At 41.3% G+C, this 20,171-nt stretch overlaps 1 protein-coding gene across 3 annotated transcripts in view; it reads left to right on the top strand.

Moving 5' to 3' along the window:
* Positions 1-19,420, top strand: part of ACTN2 (actinin alpha 2) — a 120,042-nt gene extending 100,622 nt beyond the window's left edge. The window contains exons 18-24 of one of the 3 annotated variants that reach the window (XM_039529507.1): positions 854-988; positions 1,524-1,703; positions 3,300-3,446; positions 12,239-12,316; positions 13,374-13,439; positions 15,108-15,266; positions 18,419-19,420. In XM_039529507.1, the coding sequence (XP_039385441.1) occupies positions 854-988; positions 1,524-1,703; positions 3,300-3,446; positions 12,239-12,316; positions 13,374-13,439; positions 15,108-15,266; positions 18,419-18,577 (924 nt within the window). In that variant the 3' untranslated portion in view covers positions 18,578-19,420. The remainder of the gene's footprint in view (positions 1-853; positions 989-1,523; positions 1,704-3,299; positions 3,447-12,238; positions 12,317-13,373; positions 13,440-15,107; positions 15,267-18,418) is intronic. The other 2 variants (XM_039529505.1, XM_039529506.1) reach the window with 2 other exon arrangements.
* The last annotated feature ends 751 nt before the right edge of the window (positions 19,421-20,171 follow it).

The raw sequence follows: 20,171 nt of genomic DNA, 5'->3' as shown, positions 1-20,171 counted from the left end.
TCTCAAACTGAATGTTTTTGTTCTTTCTTGTTTTCCATCTTCTGCAAAGACCCCAATTAAATAAAGCATATCTGTTCAGCACAGCACTTAAACATGTGCCTAAGTGCTATTGTAAACAGGGACGCAACTTAGGCACATGTTTAAATGCGTTCCTGAATTTAGGGCCAGAGTGTTCACTACCTTCAGTAGCCTCATTTCCATCTCGAGGGAGTAAGTACTAGGCTCACTAGTAAGTGTCTGCAGCACTGTGCTGTAATATTTTATAACTGAGTTCTTTCAGGGTGTTTGTTGTGGTCTAATGATATGCCTAGTAGGTTAACAGCTAACAACCACCAACATATATCTTTATTAAACCATAATTGATTACTCCCTGTCATTCTTTATTAATTAATCCTGTTCAGGGATGTTTCCATCCAGAAATAAAATAAAAAATTATTTTCACTGCAGTGAAGTTCTTGTTTCCTCACATGGCTTCACCTCAGTCAGTATTTATTTTGTAGGTCATTAATGCTTGATATTCACTAAAAAAGAGAAGTCAATACCTGTTGTTTCATTGTACAGCACATCTCTTCATTTCAATAGTTCTAGTACCTAAAGAACCATACAAAAATTCAAGTAAGAAATACAGAACGGGCCACATGTAAACATTAGTTGAAACAGTCAGACTCCACAAAGTTTGCTCATGATTGAAAGCAACTAAGAATTTCAGGTAATGAAATTAACCTGCTCACTAAATAGTGCTAGGGGGTGACAGAGGAAGCGGGGAAACTGAGGTTAGAAAACCATCAATCTGTGCTACATGCTCTAATCTGATCTACTCACATCAACCCTCATTTCTTTTATGCACGGGCAGGTGAAACAACTTGTGCCCGTGAGGGATCAATGTTTGCAGGAGGAGCTAGCCCGTCAGCATGCTAATGAACGTCTGCGTCGCCAGTTTGCTGCTCAGGCCAATGTCGTGGGGCCATGGATCCAGACCAAGATGGAGGCAAGTATCACTGAAGCATCAAGAGGAGGCTGCTGAATAGAACACACACAATTTTTCTCAGAATATTCCCTGCTGTATACACAGAACATCAGTGGCCTTCAGTGCCCTGCCAGCACTCCAACATTAATGTAATCAGGTCTTTTAAAGAAGGGTTCTAAAATAGTCAGAGCTTATAAAAGCAAACGAAATCACTTTGGAATAGGTTTCTCAGAAGTGAATGGGGACATTAGAGAGGTGATTTTCAAAGGCACACAGAACAGATAGGCACCTGACTCACATTAACAGTCAATGGGAACTGGACCTTTGAAATCCTCTCCTAGATTATGATTATTAGTTTGGTTGTGTTCTTTCTATATAAATACCATTGTCCCAATGTTGTCCTGAGATATGAGTGTGCAACAAACAACATTCTCTAGTTTGGAGGGAGTTTTGATTGCCACTGATTCTTAGTGTAAAAAGGTTACGTTTTCCACGTAAATGTGTGGCAAACTAACAAACCTGGAGTTTAGATTTTTTGTTTCTTTTTGTGTGACAGGAAATTGCCCGCAGCTCTGTTGAGTTGACAGGGACCTTGGAGGACCAGATGAATCAACTGAAGCAGCATGAACACAATATCATCAACTACAAAACCAATATTGACAAATTGGAAGGAGACCATCAGCTTATACAAGAAGCCCTGGTGTTTGATAACAAGCACACAAGTTATACTATGGAGGTACTTATGAATTCAGTTCTGTGCTCTTAGGTTCATGTATCCACTTCCCCCAGTCTGAGGGAGTTGTAACAGAGGAAAGAATTTGGCAGACTTCCTAGTTTATTTGCAGCAGAAGATATACGTTACTAAGGCTCCGTTTGTCTCGGCCGTAACTCCTGTGGCAAAACCATGACTTATGGTCTTTGTCACTGGTCAGCTGCTCCTGAGAAAGACCCCGGTCCTGGATGGAGCTGATTGCAAGATCAGAGCATAAGACTCCTTTGTACATTTTATATTGTGGACTCTGTATATGTTCATGGAGGGTGGAACATGGATTGTTATATGGATATGAACTGTTAAATATTATTGTTTTAATTGGAACATAAAAGATATTTATTTGACTTTCCTCTTAATTTCCTCTTAAATATAGTTTGCCACGACTTTTTCTTTTTTTTAATGACTGTTATCGCATTTTTGTCATGATAAAGCCATGTCTTTTCCCGCATGTTTGCCATGACAGATTATCAATCAAGACTCCAATCCTGTTGACACATATATATGAGTCACTTTACACACAGGAGTAGTCCCATTGAACTAAATGAGACTGCTCACATGTATAAAGTAACTCATGATTTTAAGTGTTCAAAGAGTTGGGGCCCAGGGTGGGAAAGTGACTATAACTGGAAAGCTTGGGAACCATGTTGGGTCAGCTAAGTACTGTCCAGAATTAAACTGATGCTCAAAAATACAACAGCTCTTGAATCCAAGTGTTGATATCTAAGCCAACGTCAGACTTTATGGCTAACATGAACGCTATGATCAAGAACCAATAGAGGGTATGAACAAGTATCAGTTTAGGAATTAATTTAATATTTTTTGTATGTCTGTTATACATGGGACGGTAGGGTGAGCACGCCCTTGAGGGAGGCTAGCCCCCAGCCCCTCCTGCTCTGCCCGAGGCCCAGCCCCTTTTGCCTCCCTCCCCCGCTGGAGCCCGGAGCACATCTCCCCACCCCCCCATGGCCACTGGCCCCCTGCACGCCCCCAGTCCCAGTGCTGGGCAGGCGGCATGGCCAGATAGCATTCTGTCCCAACACTGGGCTGGTGGTGCAGCCAGATCGCATCCAACCCCAGCGCTGGGCAGGTGGTGTGGTCAGAGCGCCCCCGGTACTGGGCGGGCAGGCAGCATGGTCGGAGCGCCCGCAGCCTGGCACTGGGCATGCGGATGGCACGACTGGAGCGCCCCCAGCCCCAGCATGGCCCCAGCCCAGGAGTCTTGTGCACATCGTGGCCCTCAGCCCCAGCCCCTGGCCTGCTCCAGCCTCTTGGCCACAGAAGGGAACAGCAGGCAGAAGGGAGCCTGGGGGCATAGTGTGGGTGGGGCCACACCAGCTGTTTGGGGAGACACAGCCTCCCCCTGCCTACAATACCCACTGCCCATGCTGTTATATTTCTAGTGTACCCTTAATCGTAGCATGCAGGTAGTAGCACCAAACAACAATCTATATAAATAATTTCAGATTGCGTTGTTGGTTTCTCTCTTACTGTCTTTGTTATCATGCTAGGAGTTCAGGTTTTCATTACCAGCCCAAAGAATCCATGTTTTCTCTCCTATAGCATATCCGTGTTGGATGGGAACTCTTACTGACCACCATTGCCCGAACTATCAATGAGATTGAGACGCAGATCCTTACAAGAGATGCCAAGGGTATCACCCAAGAACAAATGAATGAATTCAGAGCATCATTCAATCACTTTGATAGGGTACAGTACTCCAACTTCTTTCTCATCTAACAGTTATCCAAAAGCAAGTCAGTATAACATTGTTTCTTTGCATTCCAAATACCAATTAAACATGGATAATTTTTTTGAAGTAAAAGAGCTAAAATAAAAAGAGGAGGCATATTCTCTTAAACTATAGCGTTTATTATGCCGATGATTTAAAGATTAATTTCTGCTTTTCAATTTTGCTGTGGAATTAATATTCAGAGAGAATGACAACTAATTGAGTGCCTGTAACAACCTGTTAAAATAATGCAAGAGACTGTCTGGATATTTTTGTATATGCTACAAAGGGATGTGGTCCCTTACTGTAAAGCAGTGGCCTGTTACACACACTCAGCAGTAGTTGCTGTCACATATTAAGGCTTGATTTCTCCTGCATTATAACAAAAAGAAAAAAAGGAAAAAAACAATAACTTTTCCCTCTAGAAATATTCTGTTCAGGGAAGCAACTTAGTAGGGGCAGCAATTGTTTTCAAAGAAAATCCTTCCTATGCACAGGGATTGTGTGTTTCAGTTCCTTAGTTAGAAATGAATAAAGTAGCAAAGAAAATATCCTTGTGGATGAATGTAAAATGCTCTACTGGTGATTCTCAGTGCAATCAAAAAAATGAAAGAAGTAATCAAAATGCATGTGTAAGAGGTAAATAAAGAGATAGGTATGGATGCAGTAACAAAACAAACTATTTTATGCAAACACAGTTATTTCCATACGTAAGAATAGGGATGTGAATGACATTCCCCATTGGAAAACTATATTCACATACAATTTTGCTGGGTAGATGCTCATACAAATTTGTCTTCAAAATCCAGTGCAAATCTTAAATACTGAAAATGGCTGCTGTAATATAGCACCAGTCTGCTCCTCCCCCCTCCTCCTCCTCCCCCAGCTTCTTTCTGTCATGAGGCTGTAAAGAATTCCTCACTTTCTCCCTCTTACCACCTGGATTCCCTGAAAACTATCCTGGGTTCCAGAGAGCTTCACTGACTCCCAGCTTGACTCTGTCCACCCCAAGCCCAATGCTAGCTCCGCCCTTTCATCTCCATCCTGATATTCCAGTTCTTAGTTCCCCAACTCCAGAGTGGCTACATGCATCTAGATTTGTACTTGGTGTATATTGGATCCTGATAGTCAACATTTGGTATCTGGCACTTCAGACAAAAAGTAGAATTTTGAAATATCTACAATAGAAGCAAGGAGAAGGTAGATCCACAGGAGTCAGTGACAGATGTACTTCATTTTATTGAGACCCTAAATGTAATTGTAGTGTAGTATAATTCCTCTTTGTATTCACTAAGGAAGGAGAAGACAATATCATAAAGACAGAGATACATTTCCCAGGGTGAGAAAGAAGTAATATGCTGAAAGGCTTTCCCAATGCACTGGAGCAGATAATTGAGCAATTAGAGCCATTAAAAGCAGACAGAGCATCAGGCCCACAACAAAATTACAACCTACAGTTCAGAAAAATCCATTATGGGGAACAGGAACTTTGTGTAAAGATTTGACAGCTCCTTAAAGAGCATATGCTCCCTTCACGCAACGTGAAGAATGTTTAGAAGAGGTATGGCACGTAAGGGATAAAGGTGGCTATGCCATAGTACAACTCACACTGTGTAGTCATTTCCAGCACTTCTGTAACTTTTATTCAGTCCTTCAGAGCAGGAATGTCTGCTCTATGGCTTTAACTTTCCATGGAGCGGGTATTGTTGCCAGGCAGTGGCAGCCCAGCAGAATGGACTGTCATGCTTCTGGTGCTGCAGAAGGCCTAGATATGCACAAGTTAAGGTCTATAGCAGCTGGCCCTGTTCTCATGGATTTGCAGTCTTTCCATGAACTGGCAGAGACACCCCCAGGTCCCAGAGGAAACAATACAGCAGAACTGCAGTGTAGAAAAGCCTATATAACAGGGTGTAGGAGAGAGGTGGTGCTTCCACACAACTTTAGTCAGGGTGGGGAGCACATGACCATAAGAAAAAGTGTAAGGCCGAAGGCCTAGAGAGTAGTTAACATTCTCCAGTGTACAAATTTAAGAAAAGGAGGCAAAATTTGAAAACTGTTGCACACAGGAAGCCTGGCTTAGTAGCTGAAATAGTGCTAAAAGGAAAGCTGTTTCAAAGCACACTAAGGAATTTTTAATGCGCAGTAGCAGGGTCCACACAGACAGTTAGTGCGCAATAGGCTACTTAAGACTAGATTCACACCTCAGCTTGGTGTGAATTAAATGTTAGTGTAGATCAGCCCTAATTAAGGTATAATATAGTGGGCAAATGTGACTCAATCTGCACAGACTAGAAGGAGGCAAATCTTTTTCATTAAACAAACACATATGAGAGATAGAAGCTTCTTTTTCAGTTGTATACTTTCCCGTCAACCTACAAAACTTACACATTCAATGTCAGAGGGTAAAGGTATCAACTTTAGAGTTTCTTCAGGTACACACAATTATCAATCCTCTAAACTGGCTGTTTACAACGATAAGACAGATTTGGACTCTGCTATGAAATCTGGAATTGGGGTGAATGAAATTGGATCAGCCAAATGTAGTTTCCCCTGTGAGGCAGAGAGCAGAAATGGGTGTAGAGAGCTTCAAAATAAACATTATGTTCAGAGGTTTGCTGACATATTTTCTTTAGCTAATTGAATATATTTGCTTTTAAATCTTTAAAACACATACATATTTGAAACAGGTACTACCAGTATTTTCCTTCCCGTTAAGAAAGTGTTACAGTATAGAATTGTTGTTAGCTTTATAACTAATCGATTATTGTTGCTAACCATGGTACTGAATGGATGAGGTATTTAGAAAAATGAATAGAATTAAAGAGTGCAGTTCAGTGATGAACAATCAGCAAGAATCCAGAAACTGAAAACTGTTCCTTACAAGTATCAGAGGGGGTAGCCATGTTAGTCTGGATCTGTAAAAGCAGCAAAGAGTCCTGTGGCACCTTATAGACTAACAGACGTATTGGAGCATGAGCTTTCGTGGGTGAATACCCACTTTGTTGGATGAATTCCTGACAAGTAGACTTTAACTATTTATACACAACAGGGTCAGTTATGGATGCCTGAGCTCTGAGTTTCCTGGCGCTTTTCCAGTTTAAATCAGATCTTAATGTTTGGAACTGTGCACGTGTGCATGAATATTATAGAGTATTAATGTGCAGAATCACTAAAAGCTCCACTTTTAATAGTTCACTTTGATCTGCATGAAACTAAACAGTTTGTAGACGATTGCCAAGAACGGTTTCAATGAGATATAAATTTGAGAGGGGAACTCCTTTTTTCCTCTCCGGGAGAAAAAAAAGGGCAAATATTCAAAATCATTATTATCTTACCGTTCAAACTCCATTACTATTACAGGGCCTGAGTCTCCAGTCTTGATCTGTTTGAGGAAGGGCATGAGGATCAGGCCTGTATTATTTTAAGTGGCCTCTGTATGTCTTGACTATTGGAAAGAGAAAACTGCATACTATTTAAAATGGAAAGGACTAGATTTTGGCTTGGACTACGGACCCATACAGGGGAGTTAGGAGGAGTGAGTTACCCCTTTAGACCTCCGCCTGAAATAGTGAGCTTTGGGTCTGGGTGTGCTGGAGTAAGGTGTGCTGCATGCATCTGAAGCAAAGGGACAGAGAGAGTTTCCATCCCTCCCCATTGCATCAACCAGCATAGCTGAACCATACAGGTGTCATAAATTGCCTTAGCTATAGGCCAATAGTAAAGTATGACCTCTCCTGTAGCAGGGGGGAAGAAGGGAGGGAATTCTGTCTCAGACAGGTGGTGTTGTGGCATGGTACCTGAGAAGGCACACCACTCCTTGCTCAGGGCTGTGACTAAAGGCACAGTCAAGCTCCAAGTATAAATGGGAATCTGCTGCCAAACTGTTATATTCCTTGTACTGCAATAGAAAGACATACATTAGATATGGGGTACAATTTATTTGAAATATAACAAGATTTTTTTGGATGCTCCAAATGGTGTCTAATTGATTTATCATACACAGGTGAAATGTGTATGTTGGCAATCAGTGCTTCTGGAAACCATAAAGGGATTGAGATTCCTTTTTCAGATTCAGTATGTTTTAATAAACCCTAATTGCAAAGCATATGATAAAATATCTACTGCAGCTACACCTACAATATCATAAATATTGAATTGGCTGTGTTCTGTGTTAATGTCAGTAAATGTGGGCCATATTCTACTTTCAGTTTTTGTGAAACCCTTTATTTCAAATGAGAGTGCTGCATGGAAAACAGTAGACAGATATGATTGTATAGGTTTATCTAACAGTAAAAACAACAGCTCCCTATAAAAGAATTCACATCAACAAGCTTATGTAGATAAATTAACATTCAGGATACCGAAGCACACATCTGAGAATGCATTACGGTGGTTTGAAAGTTTGTATTTGTGTAATGCTGTGTACAAATTACAGAGGGAAAAGGACAAGTTTCAGGGGGCTAGTAGTGAAACTAGATGGGGAACGTCAGTGTGTTTTTCTGGGTTGGCTAAACAGGCTGAACAGGAAAAAATATTTTATATCCTTTTAAAAACATAATTAAATGTTTAATGTTGTCCCATAACAAAAATATAAATAGTACAAAGAACTATTTCTCTGTGAATAACCCCTTGCACTTTATTTTAAAATGAAGGCAAAATAAAGAAATCTATGACTTAATTGTAAAGTATCTTCATACCCCATGCAGTTATGTGGCTTTGGTGTATGGCAGAGGCAGATATGTCTTTCCTGGACCAGGACTGATGCATATTACAAAATTCACTAAGCCTCGGATCCTGCCCCAGTACATAGCACAAGCAACTGGGCCATACACTGGGGAATCCCATCCAGCTGATGAAGTGGATACTAGCTACTGTACAACCTTCTCCCTGTCCTCTGCAGAAGGAATGATTGATAGATACATGTAGCAGTGAATCCACTAGCCTCACACTTTCCCTCCCTCAATCTGCCCCCACACAGCTGCTGCACAGCAACAGCTGGGTTCTCCACCATGCAGGAGTGCATGCATAAATTTTGTCCCCATGTGTGGTTGAATGGCCCTAGTTCCTCCACTGGCCAGATCCTTTATGCTTGTAGAGAGGGAAAGGATGTGGCCGTTAGTTCCTGTGTTCATATTGTTTTGATTTAAGGAACACTGTCATTTGTGCCCTTATAAATAAATGAGCTCAGCTCCCCCGGTGTTACTTGGCCCTGGAGCTGACCTGGGGTGAGTCTGGAGAGTTATGAACCAGCACTGACTGACGTGCTAAGAGAAATGCTCTGTGAAATTGTTTGAAATATGATTCTGTCCAGCAAATACTAGCCCATAAAATCTAACTGAAATTAAGGGAAGGATTTGCTGGTAATTACTAATTTCAACAAACCCCCTTCAAAATTTTCATCCTGCTTTATTTCTGGTTATCGGCATTTACTGCTCCTTCTCACCTTCACACTGTGGAGCTGTGGGAGGTTGACAGCGCACCCTCCGACCCCATCCCCCACCCCAGACCCCCAGCTCTGAGGCGAGCCCCTCTGAGCCAGACAACCTCCGACCCCATCTCCTCACAGTCCTGAGCCCAGCCCCTGTGAGCTGGGCACCCCCCAGAGCCCAGCTCCCCACCCAGCCCTGGGCAACAGCAGCAGCACCTCCAGGCAGTGACAGCCCATTGGCACCAACCATCACCATCACCCAGCAACAGCCCATTTTGTAATTGCAAATGTATACAGACCAGTAAAGCATTTAATGTTTTTAAATAATGTATTTGGTGTATTTTCAAATTATTACAAATTAATTTTCACTAGTTATTTTTTACATTTCCAAATACATGTTACTATAGTATTGCAACTTTTTTTATGGAAGGGGCCCCCAAAATTGCTTTGCCCTAAATCCTCTGGGCGGCCCTACCCAGTGTGTGTGAGGAGCCGGGGAGGGAGGGAAACGGGGTCCCCTGGAGCCGAGCCCGGGCTGGGATGGTGGCGAGGGGCTCCTGGAGTGTGTGAGGAGGTGAGCGGCCGACTGGGTTCGTCGGTGCTGAGCAAGTAGCCCCACAGCCGGAGATCCTCGCCTTCCCTCCTGCCAGGGCTGGGCCAGGGCACCGTGAGGCTGAAGAGCAGCAGGTCCAGGGGGCTCTCCAGGTCTTTGGCCGCCAGCATGTCGGGGGTGAGGGTGGTGAGCGCGAAGTGATCCACCTTGGCCACCAGCAGTGCTGCGAAGCCCAGGGAGGGGGCCGTGTTCTTTGCGCCATCCCGTAGCCGCGCCGCCACCTGGAAGTACTCCCGCTCCGTGCTGACCAGCAGCTCCACCCGCATGGGGACAGAGTCGCAGCTGGGCCAGGGCTCGGCTGCAGTGTGCTGGTAGCGGATCCCACATTTGGGGGGGAGGCCAGTGCTGGGGCAACAGGGGGTGTGAGTGGGAGGTACTGGTGGGCGGGGGGGCTCATGTCTAGGGGCAGCCAAAAATTTTTTGCTTGGGGTGGCAAAAAACCTAGAGCCGGCCCTGGCTGAACAGGAAAAAATATTTTATATCCTTTTAAAAACATAATTAAATGTTTAATGTTGTCCCATAACAAAAATATAAATAGTACAAAGAACTATTTCTCTGTGAATAACCCCTTTCACTTTATTTTAAAATGAAGGCAAAATAAAGAAATCTATGACTTAATTGTAAAGTATCTTCATACCCCATGCAGTTATGTGGTTTTGGTGTATGGCAGAGGCAGATATGTCTTTCCTGGACCAGGACTGATGCATATTACAAAATTCACTAAGCCTCGGATCCTGCCCCAGTACATAGCACAAGCAACTGGGCCATACACTGGGGAATCCCATCCAGCTGATGAAGTGGATACTAGCTACTGTACAACCTTCTCCCTGTCCTCTGCAGAAGGAATGATTGATAGATACATGTAGCAGTGAATCCACTAGCCTCACACTTTCCCTCCCTCAATCTGCCCCCACACAGCTGCTGCACAGCAACAGCTGGGTTCTCCACCATGCAGGAGTGCATGCATAAATTTTGTCCCCATGTGTGGTTGAATGGCCCTAGTTCCTCCACTGGCCAGATCCTTTATGCTTGTAGAGAGAGGGAAAGGATGTGGCCGTTAGTTCCTGTTTTCATATTGTTTTGATTTAAGGAACACTGTCATTTGTGCCCTTATAAATAAATGAGCTCAGCTCCCCCGGTGTTACTTGGCCCTGGAGCTGACCTGGGGTGAGTCTGGAGAGTTATGAACCAGCACTGACTGACGTGCTAAGAGAAATGCTCTGTGAAATTGTTTGAAATATGATTCTGTCCAGCAAATACTAGCCCATAAAATCTGACTGAAATTAAGGGAAGGATTTGCTGGTAATTACTAATTTCAACAAACCCCCTTCAAAATTTTCATCCTGCTTTATCTCTGGTTATCGGCATTTACTGCTCCTTCTCACCTTCACACTGTGGAGCTGTGGGAGGTTGACAGCAGAGAAAGCCAACATAATCACCTACTTATCTCTTTAAAATGTTGGTGGTCAGGAACTGATTATGGCACCAAATTATTTATTTAATTTATAAAATGCACCCAGTACATCTCTTAATACCAGGTACGATTAACAAAACACGTAACTATACAAGAGTCAGAAAAAAAAAAAGTCTTGGCTGCCGCCTTTTAAATTACTCATCAGTTGACCAAGATCCTTTCTCTCGTGTAGAAGCCACAGAAAAAAGTTGGATCTTGAACTGTGACCTAAAGTTATACAAACTCTGGCTTTGTCAGATCAGCAGGGGAAACAATTTCCAGATTTTAGGGACAGACCTTAATTGCATGCACCTTTAACTAAATCTATAATATGCCTCAGCTGGGTCAGGGTTATGGGTGAGGTGTGAACAAGAAGGAAAGAAAACAGTCTGGTTTTGAGAATGCTGGGTGAATTTGCTGGGTTGGTAAATAAAGAAACAAAATGTACTTGGAAAAAAATGAGCAAATTTGATCTGGCATCACTGGGAGACAATAAACGTGGGATCCCATGATTCTACTTTTATAATAAATTTTCAGAGCAGATCCTCATCTTAATGGGTCATAAGAAGACAAATGTTTAAAACAAGATATGTCATTGATCAGGGTTTTCTTTTTGATCTAGGCCATGAATTAATGAGTATATAATTTTTTTCTCTTTTATCTAAGATATGTTTACTCAATTTTAAAAAAAATATTATCAGATCAAGGGAGAAGCAGCAACCCTAATCCAATGGGAAAAATAGTTTTGTCCAGGTCAAGTTATCCATTGACTATCTCTCACAAATTGTATGGTGACAGAAAATGAAGGGTGAAAATGGTAGAGTACAGAATAAAAAATCCCTCTTCAGAGAAAATGCAGAAAAAATAAAAATAATATTTGTATAAAAGCAACATTTCAACACTGTAGTTGGAGTAAAAAAAAAACCCAAACAAATCCCCAAACTCATGAAACCAATGAGGCTATCAAATCATTCAAAATAATACACCAATAAACAAGCACACAGTGGGTCTGATCCAAAGTTCATTAAAGTCAAATGGGAGCCTTTCAATTGACTTCAATAAGCTATGGATCAAGCCACATAATATCAACAGCTAAGATCTCCTGAAAAAAGTAAACAATGAAAATGAATCCTCCTCATTTTTATTAGTCAGATTCCATCTTAACAACTCATTATTGATATGACTTTGCAGTGTTCTTTACTAACCAACTAACCCACTTTATGACTTCTCCCTCCTCCTGCACATTCTGCATGCATGACCCATGATGTGATACTAGGATGAATCTGGTGATCTACAGCCTGATGCCTTTAAAGCCTGCCTCATCAGTCTAGGACAGGTTGGAAATGACCTGCAGGTAGAGAAAACTATCGTATTACTATTTTCAAATAGACTGGCATAATACTAGCCTAAAGAGATCCGGGTTTAAAGTCAAATGTAGCTGATTTTTAAAATGTTTGCATTTTACTGCTTTTGTGTGATCCAAGGTAGTCTACTTGGATTCTAATGAGCCACAGTGGGTCACTGCTGCCTTTTCCATCACACACTCATGTTGCCCATTGTCCTCTACTCATACTTCCAAGCAGGACCCCTCCCTCTCCCTCAAGGAGGACACATGACACCAGGGTTCTGCACTGGCTGTTTGGGTGTTCTTAGTACACATAGACCTTTGCCCATCTCTTCTACCACCACCCCATTTTAATGTCCACTCTGTGCAATTAGCCAGGAATGCCCCACTCACCCTGCTGCTGAGAATAAAAGATCTGCCATTGACCAACTTCTGTTGGATACAAAAGAGTACACTTTTCCTCCATCAACCCCACTGGCTCATATCTCTATTGTACTCAGAGTCCCATTAGCTAGAGATCAGAGGAGAGAGAATTCTTGAATCCACTTCCCATGTGGCAGCACACAGCTCAGTGTGCCTCGGCTCTGGAGTACAGTATTTTCAAAATGCAAACATTTCTAGACTGCTAGTCACTAAAAAGTATTATAATTTCTAATAAACCTTCCAACACTGAAACCTAAAAAGTATGGTGTATCACAAAGAACCAGCCTGCTTTTCCTGACTTTGGCTAGTTCAGAGACAAACTTTTCTCCTTATCTCTCTCTCCTTTCTGGTTGTGCGCTGTCTGTTCATATGTTGTACTCAACCCACCCCTTTTCTGGTATCATTCTCTGTGGTGTGTTTGTTTCATGTGTGTTATGTGTTAGCTACTTCTTCCTCCTTTAAATTGATGGTGCTCCTCATGACCTGCTTTGGCAATACCTCCAATGAACATCCTCTCGTTCCATGGATCCAATCTTCTGATGGTGCACATTTGTCATCTGTATGGAAATGGTGATGGTCTCCTGACTGTCTTTGATATCTCAAACCTTCCCTCATATATTCCTTATGCTACTTGGATCAATAGAAGAAGAATGGGCTGATGGACCATGATGATTTCAGAGCTTGCTTAATTTCAATGGGTTATGATTTGGTATGAATTTTAAGATACAATGAAATTGGTTTTGCATATCGGTAATAATGCTAACCCCACCAGCATTAAAGGTTACCATAGTTTGCACATATTACAAACAATAATATTTACACTTTGCCTATCAATTCCAATTTTTTTTCTATACTTTAAAAAGGTAAAAAAACATTAAAAATAAAAATATATCTCCTGAAGATACCTATTTTATGGTTTGATGCATTTATGCATTTATTGATTTATGAAGTGTATTCCATGAAATTTACATTGTATCAAATAAATATACGATTAAGTCCTTTCAGTTTATAGATATATAAATTAGCTTTTTGTCTGCATGAGACAGAATTATTCTGAGGCTTTTAATACTCCTAATTCTTGAAAGCAAACTGCAGGGTTGAGATTTATTTATTTAAAATCTTTACATTTTTCATTCTCTTGTTACTGAAAAAAAATCTTAGGAATAAATTTTATTGTTGCCATGTATTAGGGAGATTATTTTAATAATTGTTTTGGCCAAATGTAGATAACATAATAACAAAGTGTATGTTAATTGCTAAGAAAGGCCCCAATCTTGCAAGCTGCTCTATGTGGGTCAAAGCCTCTTTAATGTCATTGTCATACCACGCTGATGCAAGGGTCCATCTATGCAGAGTTAATTTTTATTCATATACTTCAATGAGAGCAAGATCAGATTTAGAAGAGATGATAGCATCAATTTATTGTTTGAACATGTGAATTTAACATATCTTTTAATCGAATAGAGAAATCAGTATGACATTGAGCAGAATTGAACATGAATTGGATGCTTTGCATTAAAGTAACAGCTCAGGTTAGGCCCCAAATTTAGATTCTGTTTGAAAAAAATGTGTGAGGGGGCACTTTCCAAATTTAATAAGAATCAAAATGTTTTCATTCCTTTTGCATATGTTTAACCATTGCTCTTCAATGTTGTCCCAAATACAACATAACAGTTTTGTTATGGTAGTGCAGAAAGTGATACTAATTATAAAGAGAAAGTGAAACCTCTGGAGACTAGTTATACTGTACAAAGGAAGAGAAATGGAAAAGATAAACAAACCTTTCACTCCATTTGTAACAAGGTTGACGCTGGCCTATGAATGTGTATCATATACCCATGCAGCTTCACGTCCCCTGGTCAAGGCCAAGGACTCAGTGCAACTTAAGTTCAGCACATGCTGATTAAGTACTTTGCTGGACTGAGGCAAGAGCGCTCAGCTCTTTTCAGGACTGAGCCGGTAGTAGCAGAGGAGCTTGATAGAGTGCTAAAAACAGAAGATTTTTTAAATAAAGGATTAAGTCAAAACTATATCATGTCACTATTTTAAAAAAAGATGGAAATTTAGATTTAGTGTAGAAAATATTTCAGGAAGCAGAAAGCATGGTATGTGCCCTTCAATGAACTTTTAGGACATTTTCAAAAGTGCCTAAATCCCATTTTCAAGAGTGATGTAGGAACTTTTGCTCCTAAGTCCTATTGACTTTCAGTCACATTTAGGCTCCTAAGTAAATTTTGAAAATGAGACTTAGGCTTCTGAGTCACTTAAGTATTTTTATAATTTTTACCCAGAGCCTCTAGTAGTATGTCATAGATATACATTATGCTGAAGTTTGGTTTTACAGTTACTATCTTTTTCTTTTTGAATTTCGTCAAAGGGTGAGGCAGAGTTTGCCCGAATTATGTCCCTGGTTGATCCCAACGGGCAGGGAACCGTCTCTTTCCAGTCCTTCATTGACTTCATGACCAGAGAGACTGCAGACACGGACACAGCTGAGCAAGTCATAGCTTCTTTCAAAATCCTAGCTTCAGATAAGGTCAGTCCTTTTGTTCCTAGTTGTAAGGAATTCCCTGTATTTCAATAGCAGTGTTGTTTAACCTTCCTTTGATGTGTAACCCTTCTGCCCCTCTGAGTTGGCAGCAACAAGGGCCAGGTTCAATATCCAGGGGTTCCGTTTCAATAACACAAATGCAAAACCGGCTCGAGCCCCCACCCAGTGACCTGGGACAATTACATACCACCCCCTGGGCGCCTCTAGGAGGCAATACTTCCCCTCTCGCAAGCACAGAGTCTGAGTGTAGCAAAATCCTTTTAATAAAGGAGGGAAACAATGTGGCATCATATTGGGGAAACACCACAAACAGGATTCATAACGTAAACAATGAGCAAAAGACCCACCAAGTAAGTTTTGTCAATGTCCTTTTCCCCTTAGGGTCTTAAGTCCAATCACCCCAAAGTCCAACAACCCAAAAGTCTCTGTCTCTGGTCAGTGCCACCCCAGAGTTCAAGAGTTTATCTGCAGAGTTTTACCACCACCCCCCCCCCAGCCTGGGTGGAAATGGGGCGGGGGCACACACAGGGTGTTAAGGGGCACCTTACGTGGGCTGGGGCTGACTGCTCCGCCTCTCCGTGGAGTTCTGCTGCAGCCTTCACCACGACCAGCTCCACTCCACCAGCTGTGCCGCTCCTCTAGCCGACCTGTGAGCCACTCCAGCCATCCCTGCAAACCGCTCCACTCCACTCCGCTCACTGTTCCGTGGGCTGCTCCAACGTGCTGCAAACTGCTCCGCTCTGCCAGCTGCTTAGCGATAGATCTTCAGGCTCCCCCACTAGTTAACACAGCACTCAGTGATCTCAGCTCAGTAAGCTTAGCTCTTTTAGTGATTTCAGCTTGTAGTAGGGGAGCCCTGGTGCTAGTGCACCATTAGCCCAAATTGAATTCAGCTCAGCAGCCTCTAGATGGACTCCTAATGGAATCAAAATTAGCTCTGCTCTTCAACAGTGGAGAGAGGAGAATGTGCAATTGGTGTTCCAGGCCCTGAAAGGGGGCCCATACCATCAGGTACACACTCCAGTCCCCAACCTCTCTCAATTCACTGAGGTTTGGCACCCATTTCCCTTGTCTAGTGAGTGCTACTTAATTGATGGTGCGACTCTCTGTCATAAAGCAGTCTCATAGTTCCTCATTCACATAATCAGGGTGACAACACTTTATTCCTCCTGCCCCAATAACAAAGAAATTGGGGATCCCAGAGCTGTCAAAATAACCATCCCAGGCTGCCGTGGTCTATACTAGGTGGGGTGGGTGTGCCAATGCAAATACCTGAAATTCCTTTCCACACTCCCCATAATTCACCCCAGATGTCAGGATAGAGATCATCCTGACTCTGCTTACAGATGTAAGTCATGCACAAAATGTCTAGTATATCTAGGGTCTGTTTTTCATTAAGAAGACTAAAGCGCTCACCGTTCATTCTTGTGGTATTGGTTTGTACTTCGACCCAAGCTTCCAACAGGAATGTGAGTGGAATTCAAAGCTGGGTCCTTATTTCTTCACATCACAAAGAACTAACATAACATGTAGATAATGGCACAGAGAGTACACTTATAAAGTTTGTGGATGTTACCAAGCTGGGAGGGGTTGCAAGTGCTTTGGAGGATAGGATTAAAATTCAAAATGATCTGGAGAAATGGTCTGAAGGAAGTAGGATGAAATTCAGTAAGGACAAATGCAAAGTACTCCACTTAAGAAGGAACAATCAATTGCACACATACAAAATGGGAGGATTACTGCGGAAAGGAATGGGGGTCATAGTGGATTACAAGCTAAATGTGAGTCAACAGTGTAACACTGTTGCAATAAAGTGAACATCATTCAGGGATGTATTAGCAGGACTGTTGTAAGGAAGACACAAGAAGTAATTCTTCTGCTCTACTTCACACTGATAAGGCCTCAAGTGGAGTATTGTGTCCAGTTCTGGGTGCCACATTTCAGGAAAGATGTGGACAAATTGGAGAAAGTCCAAAGAAGGACAACAAAAATGATTAAAGGTCTAAGAAACATGACCTATGAGAAAAGATTGAAAAAATTGCGTTTGTTTAGTCTGGAAAAGAGACGACTCAGAGGGGACATAACAGTTTTCAAGTACAAGGTTGTTACAAGGAGGAGGGATTAAAATTGTTCTTGTTAACTGCTGAGGATAGGACAAGAAGCAATGGTCATAAATTGCAGCCAGGAAGGTTTAGGTTGGACATTAGGAAAAACTTCCTAACGATCAGTGTGGTTAAGCACTGGAATAAATTGCCTAGGGAGGTTGTGGAATCTCCATCATTGGAGATTTTTAAGAACATGTTAGACAAACACCTGTTAGGGATGGTCTAGTTATTATATAGTCCTGTCTTGAGTGCGGAGGACTGGACTAGCTGACCTACTGAGGTCCCTTCTAGTCCTACACTTCTATGATTCTCTGATAAGATAAGATGCACTGAATAGTTTTTGCTCAGCTGACACAGCTGCATATACAGTGGTCATGCTCTGCTCATGCATATCCATGGAACAGTATTGATTTAAGGGGGAAGAAAAGTGTTTCATAACTCACTCCCTTTTGGAGTAGTCTATGACTGTGTCCCAGAGAGTGCTGCCAGCAAGCAATTCTCTGCTCAGGCGAGAACAGGACTGCAATACCATGGGGCAGACTCAGTCTGGTCCCTGATACTGATTTTGTGACCTCGACTAATGAGGACTAGACTTTGAATTCCAAACACATTTCAAATAGGAGTTTGTGCTGAAGATCAAACCAAATTCCCACAGAAAGCGAGATATGAACATTTTGCTGTTGTTTTAAATTTTAAATAATGTCATAGGTGTCCAGAGTGGCAAATTGGTGCTTTTTTGTCATTCTAAATTGAAAGTAGTAATTATTATAATAAAAATGTTTGTCTAGAAACTTATTACAATATTGAAGTCAACAGTGTATAACTAAGGCTAGACTTTAACCCTGTCTGTTTGCTGAGAGGATTATTCCTACCAGCTAATGTTTGAAGTTACGACTCAGCAGGAGAAATATTCTTGGTCTTGCAAAAACAGGCAGGAAGTCCTAATTTATTAATATTAGTTCTATAAGATATACAGTTTTTTTAAAATAATCTGTTCTGTATCTGGGTTTTTTAAAAATAACTTTTTTTCAGCCTTATATTCTCGCAGAGGAGCTGCGGCGAGAACTGCCTTCTGAACAAGCTCAGTATTGCATCAGAAGAATGCCTGCCTACTCTGGTCCAGGTGCTGTTCCTGGAGCTCTGGATTATACCTCATTTTCATCAGCATTGTATGGAGAAAGTGACCTGTAATTCAGTAATTGGCTGTACTCACTGTATGCGTTGGAAAAAACAACAACCCTGATTTCCCAGTTTGCTTCTTGAAAGCTTTGACAAAATAATTTAAAAATAATTTGTACAAATATAGTAGGTACATTCAGTGTCGAATATTAGGAATGCAAATAACTAGCATATATTTCAGTGTGCAGCACTAGTAGGTATCTGAATTGATGGTATTAGTTTATCTGGCCTATATATTATTAAAATGTATTTTAAAGAAAAGGTGAATCACTAATTTAAAAAATATATTACATTTGAGACCCATTCAGATAAAAGAAATTAAAGCTTGTGAAAATAGAAACTATCAAGACTAACAAAATATTTTGCCATTTTCAAAAATTCTTCATCCCATATATGCTGCTTTTATTATGTTCAAAGAGATCCATGTTAGAAGTCATACTTTTTTCTTTCATATAAAAATATTACTTTACACATTTTATGGTTTTATATGCTTCCACAGGTGGAGTTTAATAAAATAAAAAATGCAACTTTTCAGAGAAGAAAAATACCCATCAAGTAAAATACTTAACCACTAAAATATCTTTTAAAGGTTGTTTTTTATTAACACAGAGCTGTAACATCAGAAGCATAATCCTGCAAACCCATAATAATTATAATCTTAATACCTTGTAATAAATCAACAAGCAGTACTTGTCCTTTTAAGCCTTTTTCTTTGCAGCTGAGAGAGCACAACTTTCACAGTCCAGAAATAGTAAGGAAGCTAATATATGTAAGTTGTATTATTTTGAAACCCTCAGTCATGTCTATTTTGAATAGATTCTTTGTTTCCCACTGTGTGAAAGCCAGTTCTTTGTTTTCTTGGTGAACAACCTGCATCATCCCATGTGATACAAAATCCTATCTGAACTAGCTGAGTATGGTTGTGTTGCAGTTTTAACTGTATGTCACATACAGAATTCAGATTATAGTTTGTCTTCACTTCTGTTGAATGGCAGTTCTGCTACCATATGCTAGTTAGTTTTACCGGAGTCATGTTTCCATCTTGACAACCTGTAGAGAAGTAAAGCAATCACTTTTTTATTTAAATCCTAACAGACACTGAAAAATGCAATGTAACCAAACAAAACATTCACAAATGGTGAAGTTGTGAACTGTACAAGCCAGTGCTACTAAAGCAATGATGTGCCTACTAAATAAACTCTGCTTTTCAAAACTTCATGAAGGTTCAGTCATTGAAATTCATCTAGTGTTTCCTCTAAAGAACCAGAAATATTTCTACACCTATTAAAGGAGGTTTAAATTTCTCCATTTGCTTAACAGAGTAAACATTCCATGCATTATCCAGTTGGAACAATGCACACAACATTGCTGGAGTCAGTGTCTTGGCTGGCTAACAAATTAGTTGGTGAGGGGCAGCTATGATCTATTGCAGAAGTGGGCAAACTACGGCCTGCAGGACCCTCCTGCCCAGCCCCATAGCTCCTGTCCCGGGCAGCTAGCCCCAGGCCCCTCCCTTGTTGTTCCCCCTCCCCAGCAGCCTCAGTTCACTATGCCGCTGGTGCAATGCTCTGGGTGGCGGGGCTGTGAGCTCTTGCCCGGCAGCGCA

The sequence above is a fragment of the Mauremys reevesii genome, linkage group 3, assembly GCF_016161935.1.
Source record: "Mauremys reevesii isolate NIE-2019 linkage group 3, ASM1616193v1, whole genome shotgun sequence".
Classification (NCBI taxonomy): domain Eukaryota; kingdom Metazoa; phylum Chordata; order Testudines; family Geoemydidae; genus Mauremys; species Mauremys reevesii.
Note: the sequence above shows the minus strand (reverse complement) of the source record. Positions and strands in the feature narration are given on the sequence as shown.